This window comes from Abramis brama, assembly GCF_963993115.1.
Source record: "Abramis brama genome assembly, chromosome: 17".
NCBI classification, from domain to species: Eukaryota; Metazoa; Chordata; class Actinopteri; order Cypriniformes; family Leuciscidae; genus Abramis; species Abramis brama.
The window spans coordinates 4,257,651-4,274,698 of record NC_139979.1 but is presented as its reverse complement, the minus strand read 5'-3'; the positions used below and the strand labels follow the sequence as shown (position 1 = coordinate 4,274,698).

The window sequence follows — 17,048 nt, the reverse complement described above, 5'->3', positions numbered from 1 at the left end:
TGAGTTCTTATAATTTATGTATATATTTAGTTCACAAGTCTAAAATATAAATGTTTCAGCCACTTAACGTTATTTTAGCGAGTTGCTTTGCTCCAAATGCTTTTTAGCCATTTGACTTGTAAGTTATAACGTTACACTTTTTAATTTTTTTAATGCAATTATTGACTATTATTAAGTCATCACGTGTACAATATATGGCGTTTGTTCTCCATTATCCACCATAACGTTAACTGTTAAATGTTAACTTTGCTATTAGGCGACATGAAACTGATTGCCCAAGGTTGCTGCAGCCGTTACTGCATTTTCAAATAGACCGGAGAGCGGGAACGTCGGGAAGCAGATTACGAGCACGGAGCACCACCACAAGCCATGGCCTCCGCCCTCGTCAGAAGTACTTTAGTGGCTGGACTCGAATTATAAGACGAAGAGAAGAGGAAATTCAAAGGTGGGTTTTATGTTTATGTTTAACCAAATAAAATGTATAAAACGTTACAGCTACTCAACATGATAATAGCGAGTGTAACGTTAAATAGCTTATTTGTACGAATCCAGTCAGTGATAGCCGTCTACATAATTTTTTAAAGCAATTGAGTTTCTGTGTCGTAAGTTCACATTTAAAACATTATTGTTGTAAATGAATGCTCAACCAGAAGTGCCATGCTGGTGTAGCCTACTTTACATTAGTCCACAATACTGTATGCGGTTTTGGAACAACGTGATTGAGCGCCAACGAACAGTGCGCAGATAAAATAGTTGATCACTCGTTCTGTTTTTGAATGCGATTAACGTTAACGGATTCTGTCCTAAGTAATATAAAGTTACATGTCATATACTCAGCTAATGTGTCTTTGATTTTTAGATCATGATGGGGTAAACTGCATGGTAAACTGTCAGTGCTGGTCATCTGAAAGTCTTCCTGCGTCCTCAGCTGTGAGGCAAGTATCAGTACAATGTGTTATTTGAGTTTCTTAATCTTATGATATTCTTTTTTCTGATGAGGTTGAATATTTCTAAGACAAAATGTTTGCCATAATGACAGAGTGATGTCAATCTTGATAAAGCACAGTAACTGCACTTCAAATGAACTCTGAAAGATTTCGGTCACTTAACTGAAAGTATATTCACCTAAAACTCTGACACTCACAAAGTATGGTAACGTTAGCATACCGGTACCAAATGTCAATATGAAATGTAATGTGTAAAATGGCAATGTATTTCTGTATTTATATTTACATTTTCTATATGATATGTGCAACATCTGGAGCAAAAAAATATTCAAAATCAATAATATAATAATTTGCATTACTACACTAGCTTTAACATAAAATTAAAACATACATTGAATTTTTTTTAAGTTCAAAAATAGAAAATGAAATGTATTAAAGAAATTAGATGTTTAAAATGTTCAAGCAAATATTATAGCAAAACTATAATTTAGGTTATTTTTCCTAGTTGCTTTTACACTCAAAGTTAAGGCACTTGATGCAAAGATCATCTTGGAATCCTTTTTTTAAATCCAGATTGAATTTTGCCACGTTCATCGTGGGTATTTAATAAAAATGCAATCATAAGTGTCTTAACTGTGAGTGTAAATGCAATTAAGGAAAATAGCATTTAAATTATCATTTTGCTACAATTTTACGTTGAACATGTTAAAGGGTTAATTAGTTTACCCAAAAATGAAAATTCTTTCATCAATTACGAGCTTTCTGACCCCCCATAGACAGCTAAGCAACTACCACTTTGATGCTTTAAAAAGTTCCTAAAGTGATTGTAAAACTAATCCATATGAATTGAGTGTTTTAGTCTAAAATTTGTGCTGTATGATGAACAGGTTGAATTTAGGCTTTTATTCATCAATTCACATCAGATAATACGGTAAAAGGAAGCTCTAGCATGTTCCCTTGACATGCGAAAACAAATGAGGTTCATTCTCGTGTGTTGCGCAGCACGTTTGAGAAAGAGGTTTGTTCTCACGTGTCAAGCATGTTCGGTTGAGCTTCTGAAATCTGTTCATCATATAAAGCGATCATGTCTTATGAAAATTTGAACTACGGTAAACTGCTCGATTCAAAAGGATTGGTCTTACGATCTCTTTATGAACTTTTTGAAGCATCAAAGTTTTAGTTGCATGGACTGTCAATGGGGGGACAGAAAGCTCTCAGATTTCATTAAAAAGATCTTCATTTGTGTTCCAAAGATGAACGAGAGTCTTACAGGTTTGGAACAACATGAGAGTGAATAATTAATGACAGAGTTTTTTTAATTTTTGGTGAATTGTGCCTTTAAACATCTCTAATCATTTTGTAATATGTTTAAATTACCGGTATATGTTAAAACAAGTGTAGGAGATGGCTAATTTAATTATATTATTGAATTTGAATTGTCACTTTGCCCCAAACATTGCACATATGGTATGCAAAATGTAAATTTAAATAAGAACATTGCCATTTTATATATTACATTGCCATTTTGCATATTAAATTTCAAAATGTCTTTTGATACCTGAATGCTACCATAATAAAGAGATCGTAAAATAATTTGAATTGAGCAGTTTAGTCCAAGTTTTTCTGTAGAGATACAATCATTTTATATGATGAACAGATTTAATTTAGGCTTTTATTCACATAAAAATATACATCAATTCACACATCAGTTGCAGTAAACAGAAGCTCAATCATGTTTGCTAAACGTGCGAAAACCGATGATGTTCATTCTCATGTGTTTTGCAGCACGCTTGAGCTTCCGCAAGAACCACTGAGGTTTGTTCTCGCTTGTCAAAGCAAGTGCGGTTGAGCTTCTGTTTGTTCAATGTTTAAATGTGAATAAAATCCTAAATTTAATCTGTTTATTATACTAAGCGGTAGTCTCTTCAGACATTTTTTACCAAACTTCTCAATTCAAATGGATTAGTTTAACATTTTACTTTTCTGGGTATTTTATATGAAGCTTTAAGTGAATCATTTAAAACTTTGTGGGAAATGTAAAAATGCAGAAAGTTGTTTTGTGTGTGAAAATTGTTTTCTTATCTGCATTTCAGTTATTCCAGAAAATGGACCGAATACATGCTGTGGTTGATTTAAGGTGTTTCCAGGATTCCTTAAAGGTATAGTTCAGCAATTTTTTTTAATTCTGTCATTAATTATACACCCTCATGTCATTCCGAACCTGTAAGACCATCGTTTATCTTCGGAACACAAATGAAGATATGTTTGATGAAATCCAAGAGCTTTCTGTTCCTCCATTGGTAGCCTACGCAACTAAAACATTCAAGCCCCAGAAAGGTAGTAAAGACACCATTAAACTAATCCAAGTGACTCCAGTGGTTTAACCTCAATTTTATGAAGCGATGTAAGCTTTGTTTTGCCAAAAAAAAAAAAAGAAGCATAATTTACCTCTATATTTACAAAATAATATTATCTAAAGCACATTCATGGAACAACACCCGGTCTTGAGTCAACACAATTCGCATGCGTCGTAGTGCTCCCCCTAATAAATAAAGTGTTAAATTGTGTTTTTTTGCTAAAACAAAGCACCTGCATCGCTTCATAAAATTGGTTAAACCACTGGAGTCACATGGATTACTTCAATGATGTCTTTCCTATCGTTCTGGGCCTTGAATGTGTTAGTTGCATTGCTCCCAATGGAAGGACAGAAAGCTCTCAGAATTTCATTAAAAATATCTTCATTTGTGTTCCGAAGATGAACAAAGGTCTTACAGGTGTGAAATGACATGAGGGTGAGTAATTAACAAAATAATTTTCAGGTTGAGGTTTTTGAGGTTGTTAATTTGAGGTTGGCTAAGCTGAAATCCGTTATAGAAGCACATTACATGGATGCCAAACGAGATGTTGAAGGATGTGTAGTTCACCCAAAAAATGAAACAGTCAATGGGGCCCCATTGACTTCCATAGTATGAAAAATATTCTATGGAAGTTAATGGGGCCCCATCAACTGTTTAATTTTCGATTCTCAAAATATCTTTTTTGTTCAAGTTAACAGATTTGGAAAAACTTGAGGGCGAGTAAATGACAGAATTTTCAGTTCTAGGTGAACTATCCCTTTAAGTCTAGAAGTGAAATTTGAGCTTGTCATTGGAAGTATAAATTTAATAAATTTACATCTGTCTTTACTAATATTGATTCTTCATTATGTTCAGGAAGAACCGGCTATCTCAACTCACTGTGCAGATCTTGGGAATGTCTTGACTGGACGTGTCTTCAGTGAGAGGAGAATCTTCAGCAGTGTAAAAATGGAGGGATCTGAAATTGCCGAGCAGTTCGGTTGGATGATGGTGTTTTAAAAAGTTAAATAAATGCAAGGGTATTGTGTGAAAAGTGGGGGGGGGGAAAAACAAGTCTAGCTTTGTTGTAGATAAGAAAATATATTTTATGTACTGTAACATTTTTGCATTTTAAATTCTTTCAAATCTTTTTAAAGAAGTGATATTCTGTTAATTTTGCTAAGTCTTTATTGTATTGTGAAATCTTTGATGTATTTACACAAAGATATACTTTACTGTAAGTTGGAATGAAAGTATTCAAATGTTCATATGAATTTGATATGTATTTACAGAAATTATTAAATTGATGCCTTTTTGATTCAGTTGTTGAATGTGCTTGTTATTCAATAGAAAAATAGCCTTTCTCGTAGGAACAAATTTGACACAGTTAAGGTACAAAGGGGCTTGTCACTGGGGCGGTACCTTAAGAGATCAAATTTGTACCTTTGATAAAAGGTACAATATTGTACCAACAAGTTTTTAAAAACAAAAGGTACATTTTGGTTTGCCCATGGTACAAATCATGTCCTTTAAGGTACAAACTGGAATGGAACAAATTTGTTCCTCTATATTAAGGTACAATTTTGTACCAGTAAAAGGTACCGCCCCAGTGACAAGGGTTTGTACCTTCTTTGGTACAAAATTGTACCTTTTTTTCTGAGAGTGTACTGAGCACCTGTTTGTATGTATATATTGGTGGTTACACTTAGGACAGGCAGGCACTGGGAAAGGTTGTTGTTTTTTTTTACCAGGGAAAGAGCATAGACAGTATAAGAAGGGAAAGAGAGGCTGCAGACGCCATTTGTTTGTATGCTTGCTCAAATGGAAATAAACCGCATGAACGATATGCTTGCCTGGACATTGGACTTATTGTGCCCTGCGTGAGATTCAATCTTTAGGTGCCTCAGTGGCCGTTTGATTTTGAGTTTGTTTATTTTATTTGGATGTCTTGTTTGATTTAAGTTGAGGACAAATCGCCACTACAAGTAATTTGACATAGCATCCAGCAGGTGTCAGTGTTAACCACATGTTGCTGCACATTCTTCTGTTTTATTGTGTATTTAGTCCTTCAATACATGGAAAAGGCATTTGTATTGATATTATCTGTAATACAGTAGGCCTATGCAGCTTTACGTAATTTACGTGAGAGGGTGTATCTACAGATTACTGGCTTATGTTATATGAAGGTCTTGAAAAATCTGTCTTGTAAATTGTTTACCTGTTTTCATATATATATATATATATATATATATATAGACAGACATAGACAGATGGATGAACCAGACCACACAAACTCTACTACATCAAGAAAAGGTTACATGAACAATCTGTTCTACAAAACTAGTTTTTAGGCATCATGCTAGAGTCTAAAGAGACTTTTAATGCAGGAAATAACTTCAAAAATAAAATGAATACCTTTACTTATAAAACACAACATGCTTATTTACCTACTATTTCTGGTTGCTGTAAATTACTAATAATTATAACAAGAGTTCTAAAATAAATACACAGAAAATAAGCGAGACAAGATACTTTTTAATAAATCATCCGAACTGTTTTTATACACATTTTATCAAATGTCACTGATTCGGTGTGATACTGTAATATTTAGCAAATGCATTTTTATCAACAGAGCGCAAAGTGTAAATAATGACTTACAGGATGACTATGACAAAGCTTGTTTAAAGAAAAGCAAACTTTGTTGCAAGTGGACTGGTGTTGTTAGATATGGCCTTTTAATACAAAAAAATACTTAGGACATCAATTCTGTAGCTGCACATTTGATTGCAATAATTACCTTTCGCCACATTCCACAGTCCCGTTATTAACATAATGTTACAAATAATAACACAAAGGCAACAACAAATCCAATGACATTCCCTTCCATTTATTAACCATAATAAGGCACATTAATCCAGAGTAGTGTGATTAGGCCCACTAATATTGAAACATACAGTGTACACAGTCTTTCAGTAGTGCTCATTGCTTTTATTTTTGAATATTTAGTTCTAAATATAAAATTGACCTTTTCTATAACCCCAACAGATGTGCAAGTATAACTAAACATTTCCTATCAGTCACAGAATGTGATGTAAGGCACAGAGTTGCTGAACACTGTCTGCAGACACCTCAAACCCTTCATTTCTTGTCTGTTGTCTGTCCTTTAAGGCACTTTGTCTTGTTTCCTAACCCAAATACATAATAATCATTTCAACAGTCACATATGCAGGCTCATGAGGTTATCAGAGGTCAAGATCGTGAGATGCCAAGGTGCAATTTTTAGGAAAATAATCAGGCATGACGTAAATATATAGAGATGAGACTCAAATAATGGTGACACCTGCAGTCTGTGATACATTAAAGGCATAATTCACCTAAACACATACATTCTGTCATGATTTACCCACCCTCATGTTGGTCAGAATTTAGTTCTGTGGGAAATAAAAGCATGAATTTTGAAGATTTTATGTTCATGCATCTGCATGCCGTTAGTGTATAATTTCTGAATATGAATGAATGAATATGATGGTTTTATGGTGCTTTTTGGCCACTTTGGAGTGTAAATAGCCAAACCAAAAAGTCTCACTTATAACAATTAGGTTTCATAACTACATTATTTAACATGAACTAACAATGAAAAATAGTTTGATTAACATATAATGTTAATTCCAACATCTACCAATACATTTTTAACATTAGTTAATGCACAATGTGAACATTCAGAATTTGACTAACATTAACCAATATTAATTCATCGCTCATTGTTAGTTCATTTGAGAAAATGCATTAACTAATGAGACCCTTATTTTGTGTAAGGGTAGGCTATCAGGTTTTTTAGTGACATGAGGGTGAGAAAATTCTGTAATATTCCTTAAATACTTGTACATAAAGAAACTAGATTCGAGTTAATGAACAGCATCATGTTTGACAAGCTACAGCCTACAGCTTTCTTCTCCGTAATAAATATTAAATACTACAAATAAAACGACGAGAACATAATAAATCACAATAACGGAACAATAAAAAAAGTTTCTTTGGCTGACAGACACGGTAAAAAGTGGCACAGTCACGAATGGTCAGAGGACCAGGTGTTGTCCTGTCGGGTCACTGCATGCGGTCCGTCTGGAGCTGCTGCGGCTGGTACTGAGCGAAGGCCGCCGCCGTGGCCCCGGGCGCAGGAGACGCGAGAGGCTGCTGGACGTACCCGTAGCCGGCCGCGGAGACGTACCCCGCGGCGGCGGGCGAGGCAGCGTACGGGTACTGGTCGTAAGCGGCGGCGGCGGCAGTGGCGGCGGCGGCGGAGTACTGCGCGTACGCGGCGCCGGTGTAATCCAGGTACGGAGAGGCTGCGGCCGCCGCTGACGCCGCCGACTGCTGGACGTGCGGGATCACCACGCTCGGCTGCATGAACGCCTGCGGGTACACATAGTGAGCAGGAATCCTGAGGGACAGAGAGATGCTGGGATTAAACTGGGAACCAGAAAAGCTGCACTTCAACAGCACAGTGCACTAAAGGGTTATTCAAAGAAATAGGATTGCCACAATAGTAGAGCATGCTGGGAAGAGTCAATGATCAGCTGTCAGTAATTCTATCATTTCACTTTAGAAGATGCAATGAACTTGCAGTATTTTCAGGTATTTTAATGTAAGATGCTAAAAATACCAATGGTCCTCATTAATGAAGTACAAGCGTGTAAATAATTCATCAAAGCATTTTTTACATTCATTTTCACATTCAATTTACTGCAAGAATTTACGTGAGAGGGTGTATCTACAGATTTCTCCTTTCTATGTTATCTGAAGGTCTTAATAAATTATAGTCTTCATTTATTGTTTTATATATTATTTTTGTATTGTTATAACCACGAGGGTTCCAGATCCTCAGTCTTAGAACATGAAAATGTGTCATTAAATATTATATTTTTTTAATCAAAGACTAAAGTAAACCATTTCAAAATTTTATTGTGAAAATGTTTTATAGAAACGTTTACGCATTTGTGCTGTCATTCCCATCATTTGCATCTAATAAATTATGTTTTCTTCACATGTCAGATCAAATATGACATGAAGAAAACATATGAATCAAGATAAACAGTACAAAATAATATTTTGATTTGATCCATCTGATCTATACTGTTTGTATAGGTAAAATTAAGCAAAAAGTGTGAAAATATTATTGAACTGCATTTAAAATACAAGCTATGAAATCAGTCTTAATAATACAAAAGCATATTTTAAAATGTCCATTTCCATCAAAGAATGAAGGATGATTTGAGAGTAGTGGCCTAAAGTCATGTCCGGCCTAGGAAAACAGACGTCTTCACCCTTTTTGCAAATATTATTTTAAATTTGTTATTAAAGATTTTGTAATAATATTGCGAAGTTGTGCTTGAAATCAATTGTTATATTTGTGATAACACAATAAAACATGCCAAACTGTGCAGACATATTTTTTGGCTGGACTGAAATTATGAACGCATGCAAAAACAAGAGAACCAATGAAATATTAATAACTGATTATGTTTTGTTTTTGTTTTTTTGCATAGTAAAATAAAACCTGTAGCTATAGTTTGCCTTTTTTGTTAAATAATTGTGTCTGATAAATACCTTAATCAAGTGTTTTGCTCTTCCCTCATATGTAAAATATTAAAAAAACATAAATGTTCCTCATATTTTGATGGTTTAATTAAAGTTGTAAGGTCATTAAAACCAAATATCCCCTCCGGACATCACATTTGGCCACTACTGTATACAGTATGCTAAGCGAGTTTATTTTCTAAAAGTCTACAGGGACAAACATGCCCATAGTTTTAAATTTATGCCTGTTTTACACAGTTCTGCTTGTAATTCATGAATGAGGCCTAATTGGTGAATCACAAAATGTATGTCATTAGAAAGTGCTGCCGCTACCAAGAGTCCACTGCGCTGACCATTCTAGTTCTTAATGAGAATTCAAATGAATGCTCTTGTATTAATTATCATGGCAAACCTATTTCGTTTGCAAACTCAGCATTCAATCATAAGTCCACGCCCTAATATTGCCTCTCAAATAAAATGCCAGGGTAAAAGTGACTATGGATATCAAAGCATATCGATCAATATCACAGCAGAAAAAAAAAACTTTTCAAAAAACAAAAAGAATAGAGCGACACCAATTCTGCAATCATAAACAGGGTCAATGTTACTGTCAAACCAAACAATATTTAAAAGAAAGAAGAGAAATCCAGTTAACTCACACACGCACACGCACACGAAAGAAGAAAAACAAAACACACTTGCGTGCGTTCACACATCACCGTGTCCACTGCACACAAACACAACGCTTGAAGAGTGGAAATCTGCTGCTAAACACACTGAGAAACACCAGATCTAACACATCCTACTTCTGCTTAAAGGGATAGTTCACCCAAAAATCCTGGCATCATTTACTCTCCCTCAAGCTATTCCAGTTTCTTTCTTCTGCTGAACACAAAAGAAGATGCTTTGAAAATGTGTGTAACCAGACAGTTGACTTCCATTGTATTTTTTTTTTTTCATACTATGGAAGTCAATGGGATCCATCAGCTGTTTGGTTACTCAAATTCTCCAAAATATCTTCTTTTGTGTTCAGCAGAAGAACTAAACTCAGGTTTGGAACAACTTGAGGGTGAACTATGCCTTTAAACTGCGTATTCAGCATCTTTACACTGCGTAGGCGGCAAAAAAGTTGCATTTGAAATGGAATAAAGTATACAGGTAAAATATATTTCACCCCAATAAAAAAAGAAAAACAAAACATAAAAAATGGCATATTTTACATAAAGAAAATGTTTTGTTTTACAACAGTGACATTATTTTCAACATAATTATGCATTAATGCATCTAGACATCTTTCTTAATGATTCACGTTACTGTAATACTACACAATATATTTTACTGTTTTAAAAGTTTTTTTATTTTATTTAAATCATTATAAATTAAAGGCAGCACAGAAAATACTATGGAAGCTCGTTTCCACCAGGAAATAATTTTTTTATTTTTTTGTAATTGTGACTTTTTATGTCAAAATTCGAACTCTTACTCAGAATTGCAAGTTTATATACCTCAATTCGGACTTTATAACTCATAATTACGAGTTTATATCTCACAATTCTTAGAAAAAGTCAGAATTGTGAGATTTAATTTTTTTATTCCATGGCGGAATTTATTTTATTCATTTATTAATTTATTTCTCACAATTGCGAGTTTATATCTCGCAAAATACGGACTTGTGAGAAAAAAAGTCTGAATTGTAAGATAAAAAGGTCACAATTACATTTTTTTAAGGTGGAAACAAGCAATGATGTTTGAAAATAACAAACAAATAAATATTTTTTGACAAACTAAAAACGCAAATAATGTCACAATGCAAAAACTAAGTAAGTCAATAATGTATATGCTCAAAAGTTGATTCTTGTGCACAGCTGTCATTACAAAGGACACACACTTAGCTTCAGGCCAGTGGCCAGTGCTTTTTTTAGCCAATCAGAAACATTCTTCATCTGTGAATCATTTTCCACATCAGCGTAAAGTCTGGTACACACTGCTAATCTAAATGGCTAAAATTGCTTAACTGACCTTTTTAATTCAACAGTGTAAAGATGCCTGAAGTCATAAATCCTAAAAGCGGAAGGGCTGAGCCACTAGCAGCACTAGACGAATTGCAAAAATAAATCACCGTTAAGACCCGTCCATGTTGCCGGGCAGATTTTATTTTTATTTTTCCAAGGCTAAAATGAGTTCTAACCGGCAAGCATGCAAAAACAACAGGTGTTCATGTTAAATCTGGCCATAGATGAGTCTCTAACACACCATTCCTTACTGTCAGTCTCCTGGAGTGACAGGACAGGCTGTGGCGAGGCTATTTTCTGCTGTCCTTGCCATCATAAAACGAGAGCATGAGCAACGTTATCAGCAACACATGGCCCAACACTTTAACCCAGTCCTGAACCCTTCATTACCAGCGGCCTGTGAACACACACGCATTACTGCACACTATAACGTGTGTAAAGACAAAACGGTCCATTGTAAACGAATTAGATGCAGTAACGACTGGCCACATCTTAAAAGTTCTTTCAATGTACTTAATTATACTGATACTCATTTTACTGTAACATTTTACAATAAGGTCACTTCAGATGAACTAACATTAACTAACAATGAGCAATACATTTGTTACAGTATTTATTAATCTTGGTTGACGTTAGTTAATCAAAATACAACTGTTCATTGTTAGTTCATGTCAGCTCAGGTCCATTCAATTACATTAACAGATACTTTATTGATTTTCAGAAAGTATTAGGAAATGTTGGAATTAACCAATGAATGCTTTAGATGTTAGTTCATGTTAACAAACGGAACCTTATTGTAAATTGATCCCGCACATAGTATATAACCATTTTCCTGTTAATGAACTGAATGATTCGTATGCATGCAGAAATTTCGATTAGGTGCGATTTAATACAACATATAATTATAAATGTGGTGTAAAACTCAACCTAATTCCGAGCATGTCGTTGTTAAAAATACCCCTGTTACTAAGCTGCGCCGGCAACTTTCTTACTACGGGGGTTAGCCTAGGGGTTAGGGCTAATTTAAGGTACTTTGTAAATCACAGGATCTTGTGTCTCTGAACACCTGTTGTCTCGTGGCCACTCTGAATGTCGTTGTGTTCCAAACTAAAGTACAGCTGTTCTCTTTGGTTCAGTCCTCTGAGGGATATACGTGTTCTCCTTGATCGGTACGAGCTGACTGAATCTTCCTAGATTAGAAGGACAGAAGTAACTGTGTACTGGATCGGTCATAGGACAATACAGTGGAATACTGTGGTTTCTTAGGCCCAAAATATTCTTTACACGAGTACATGAACACACTTTTAACTACGCAAACTCTACATCACATGTTATTGCATTCTGAAATGCTTAACGAAATGCATTACATATGTGACCCTGGATCCCAAAACCAGTCACATGTCGCACGGGTATATTTGTGGCAATAGCCAACAATACATTGTATGGGTCAAAATTACAGATTTTTCTTTTATGCCAAAAATCATTAGAATATTAAGTAAAGATCATGTTCCATGAAAATATTTTGTAAATTTCCTACCATAAATATATAAAAACCTAATTTTTGTGAGTGAATGCAGCACAATCGTGAACATAAATTGACAACTTTAAAGGTGATTTTCTCAATGTTTCAATTTTTTTGCACCCTCAGATTCCAGATTTTCAAATAGTTGTATCCTAATGAACCATACATCAATGGAAAGCTCATTTATTCATTTAAAAAATGTACCCATGTGACTGGTTTTGTGGTCCAGGGTCACATGTGTTGCATTCTTAGGATTGCTTTAATAATAACAATAACACATTTTATGTATCGATTGCTTTTTAAGGTAGTCAAAGTCATTTTACAAGAGATAAAAATGACAAAAAAGCACATTTGTTGCAGCTACCTGAATAATAATATATCTGGTTTAATAATGGTTTAAGTACTGATGTTTGATGTTACCAGAGTAATTTACTTTTTAAGGCAGTATCGCATACATCCATTGCAGAGAAGGCCATTCCACAGCGCAGTAAAGTGAAAGAAGTGAAAGAAATGTCAATTATAAATAAAGTAGTGGCCAAAAGTGATGTCCGGAGGGGAGATTTGTTTTTAATAACCCTACAAGTTCGATTAAACCATCAAAATATGGATATTTTTTAAATATTGATCTTAAAAACCATACATTGACTACAACATAATCAGTTTTTAATATTTCGTTGGTTCTCTCTTGTTTTTGCATACGTTCATAGTTTCTTTGTATGGCAACCTGGCCAAAAATGATGTCGGCACAATTTGGCATGTTTCATTGCGTTATCACAAATAAAATGATTGACTCCCAAGCACAACTACACAATATGATTACAATATCTTTAATAATATTTAAAGAAAGTGTGAAGATGTCGACTTTCCTTGGCTGGACATCACTTTTGGCCACTACCATATACTTAATAATAAGTATGAGATAATTTTTTTTTTTTTGTGTATTCTATGCTTATTAGAATATCTAGATTTGAACTCTATTAAAATCAATTGAATGCCCAGTTAACCACTATTTGAAATAAACAGAATTGGTGCTAATGCTTCTGGCCTTAGCCAATACAGAATGAATACAGAATTCTATTTTTTCACAAAACGGTTTAGGGAAAAGTGAATGTAAGGAGGAAAGACAAACGATTCATTAGTAAAATAAAAGAACGGAGGCACATGAGATACACTGCAACATGCAAGCCATGAGTTGTTTTGAGGGTGCGCCAGTCAAGAAAGACAAACTTTGACCCCTTCAACAACAGAACACTGAAACGTCTTTTCAAGTGAATAAAAAAATCAGTAAGAACAAGCTGTGCACAATCATCAAGAAAACGGAAAAAGGCGTTCCCAGCACCCCAAGACAAAGATACGACCGTCTCCCCGAATCCCCACGTCCTGCTATACACTCATTTCTATTAAAAGCACACGGTTTAGCTATGAAAACCACTTCAGACAGGTCCAAACGCACACAAAAGCTACTCTCCAAAAAACAACAACGTCCATGCAAGCTAATCACCATTTGAGAGTGTACGTGTTTGAGTCTACTGGTAGAGCTTATGAATTCTGACTTTGTTCAGCTCGTTCACCTCTTAGGTTACGTTAACCGAAAGAGAGCCTGTCAGATCAGAGAGAGACACATTACATTGAGTCACGCTGGAAAGAGGAAGTGACAGACGTAGACTTTTCAGGAGTTGACAACAGTGCAAATAAAACCACACAACAACCACAAAGATAAAAAGCACACGCACACACCTCATAACCTGGCGGAAAGGGGGAGGATACAGTAATGGGGAATGCTCATCCTCACTATCTCTATGACACAAGGAGAACAACATTTTATAACACAGGAATTCATCATCACAAATGAAAATGAAAATTATACTTCACAGAATATTGCAACATGTAGGAATATGATATTGTTGATCATCACACATTTATCTTTAAAGGTGACGTGTGTTATGTTCGAGTATCACCAAATGGAATTGCAAAAATATTTTCCAGACATCTATAAATAATGCTATTGGGTCAATGTTACTACCTAGCTGACAAGAATGTTTTGCTAAGTCATGAATGTTCCCTGAACTTTCACAATGTCCAGTTTTTTTTCTTGGTTATTCGAATGTTAAGGGAACATTCCATTTTAGAATTTTGCAAACATTAACGTTACTTTTGAATCTGAAACAAGTGGTAATATTTGTTTAAAATGTTAGACGAAAGTCCAACTAAAATGTTTTCGAACAAAAACTCTCCATGAACAACAATATATATAACAGTTTTGTACTAATGTTTTGAGACCTTGTAACTCTGAGCAAATGTTCTATTAACGTTACTGTCATAACTTTCTGATTGTTCATAATCATAACTATGAACTTTCAGAACGTTGGTCAAACGCCAAAGTTCTGAGAACGTTCCCTTTAAGCTCGTGATGCTCAAATAAAGAGATCATTCTATGAACTATTTACTTAGAGTGACTCTTAAGGTGTGATACAAGAAATCATTTAAAAGCAAAGAAGAAAAAAAGGAAAAAAAAGGAAAAAAATATCACACACATCACCTTTAAAGAAAGTCAATGGTACAAATTCGTCTAAGATGACAAAATGCTGCTTTTCTCATATCATATTTTTTCACAAGAGAATGTAGATAAATGAGAGAAGGCCTAAAAATAATATACAAAAAAATATATAGTCATCAATAGTCTTGTCACACTTACCCATAAGGCCGTTGGATAAATGTGGGGTGTATCTGAGGGACACCAAATGAAAATCCTGTAGAGAAAGACAACCTTATTGCACTTAAATTTATATTTACGTTATACTAAAAAAACACATACAATGACTAAGACAGGCTTTATTCTACAAGGAAAAAACCCCCCAAGAACATTCATATTAATTTGATTACAAAATTGTTATCATATGTATCAAGTAATATTTTGTATTTTTCTTTATTGCATTTGACAAATAACTGTTATTTTGACAAATAACAAATACACATAAAGGATTTTTCTTATTCAGAAACCACAGTGTGATGCTCTGTGCCATGCAGCTTGTCTTTATTGCATGGTTTGTGATACTCTGCATTAGTCCGCCAACAGCGTGAAGCTTCCGGGCACCCTCTTACCTGGCTGCATGATCCGTGGCTTGGCCCCCAGGTACGCCAGGTTAACGTTGGCTTTTCTACCGTCTATGATGGGGTTTGGGTCCTTACAGGCTCGTTCTGCTGCAGCTCGATCAGCCATCGTCACCTACACACACATGAGAAGAGGAACACACAGATACATGCTGTGTTTTCAATGATGTTCAATGTGTATGGGATGTGTTGAGTGTTTAATATTAGAAGTGACTGCAAGCAGTGTTGGCCAAGTTTCTCTAAAAAAAAAAGTAATTAATTACTAGCTACTAATTACATCTTCAACAGTATAATTAGATTACTGTACTCTCTAAAAAGCACTGCATTACTATTCACTTTCTAAATCCCATATCAATCTCGACCAGTTGAACAATACAAGGACAGACATGAAACTACTCTTTTAATTCCTTCAAATATATAATATAAAACTGCATAAATTGTTCTTGAGTATTTAAAGGGAGATGGTTACGTTAAAAACGTACATTTTATCATTACATTTTGAAGTTAAATCAAAGTTAAATGTTTTTATATAGAATTGTTCCATTGTCTATACAGTATCTAATGCAATTTCATCAGAAGTAACTGTAATTAAATTACAGAAACATTAATAAGTAATCCCTTACTTTACTTTTTCAAAGGAAAAGTAATTAAATTACAGTAATTAACTTAGTAATGAATTACACCAAACACTGACTGCAAGTAAATTATACAGACAGACAGACAGACAACTTACAAAACCATAGCCTCTGGATTTTCCAGTTTGTCTGTCAGTAATGACAACAGCTTCCTCGATTTCTCCAAACACTTCAAAGTATTTTCTGAGGCTGGAGTCGGTGGTGTGATAGGGAAGACCTCCGACGAAGATCTTGGTGTATGTGGTGTCCTTCTGAGAGCTGTGCATCCTCACGAGTCACGACGGGGCGCGCGCAGTTCAGCGAAACAAACAAACTAACAGTGCAAAAGTTTCTCTACGGCTGGCTAAATAAATAACAACTCGTATTCTTGGAAGGTAGCAGTAACAGAGGTATGTGACAGCGCAAATGATTTGATACGAGGTAGAATAAACCACAGCAAACAAGTGCGTCTGTCAGGAGAGGGAACTTAACAACATGCCATATGGTTTTGGTGGCTCTCACTCACACGCGGACAGACTCCGCCCATTAACACTTTCACTCCGCCCACGATCAACCTTAACCACGCCCACCATTAAGGAGTCTCTCCTGTTCCCTGACTGAGGTGACTTTCTTGCTTACTCATTTTCATGTGACTAACGATTTTGTAGTTTAAGTTTCAGAATATTTTTAGTGCCTGTTGCCAGTCCAAATGATCTTATTTTAACTGCAGCAATCATGTAATGCTCTGTCCCTCTTTAAAAATGATTTGAAGGAAGGGTTTACCAACCAATCAACAAACAAACAAATTGTCAGCATGTATGCTATTTTTATTCTCGGTGCTCGGTGCTAAAACATTAGAGGTAACTTTGTAGTTAGTATGTAGGCCATGGGTTTAATTCCCCAAATATAGCGTGAGCTCCTTTAAATAG

The 17,048-nt window shown here is 35.1% G+C and overlaps 1 protein-coding gene across 2 annotated transcripts; it reads right to left on the bottom strand.

Moving 5' to 3' along the window:
• Positions 1-5,799: 5,799 nt before the first annotated feature.
• rbm24b (RNA binding motif protein 24b) lies at positions 5,800-16,667 on the bottom strand. Of its 2 annotated transcripts, XM_084089445.1 has the most exons (5): positions 16,239-16,621; positions 15,497-15,620; positions 15,090-15,144; positions 14,132-14,191; positions 5,800-7,724 (listed from the first exon to the last, which is right to left on the bottom strand). In XM_084089445.1, exons 1-5 carry the CDS (start codon positions 16,404-16,406, stop codon positions 7,388-7,390), a joined length of 744 nt encoding a protein of 247 aa, XP_083945571.1. In that variant the 5' UTR covers positions 16,407-16,621; the 3' UTR covers positions 5,800-7,387. The 2 variants fall into 2 exon arrangements, with proteins under 2 accessions (XP_083945571.1, XP_083945572.1); XM_084089446.1 differs by lacking the exon at positions 14,132-14,191 and having other exon boundaries at positions 16,239-16,667.
• Between the last annotated feature and the right edge of the window lie 381 nt (positions 16,668-17,048).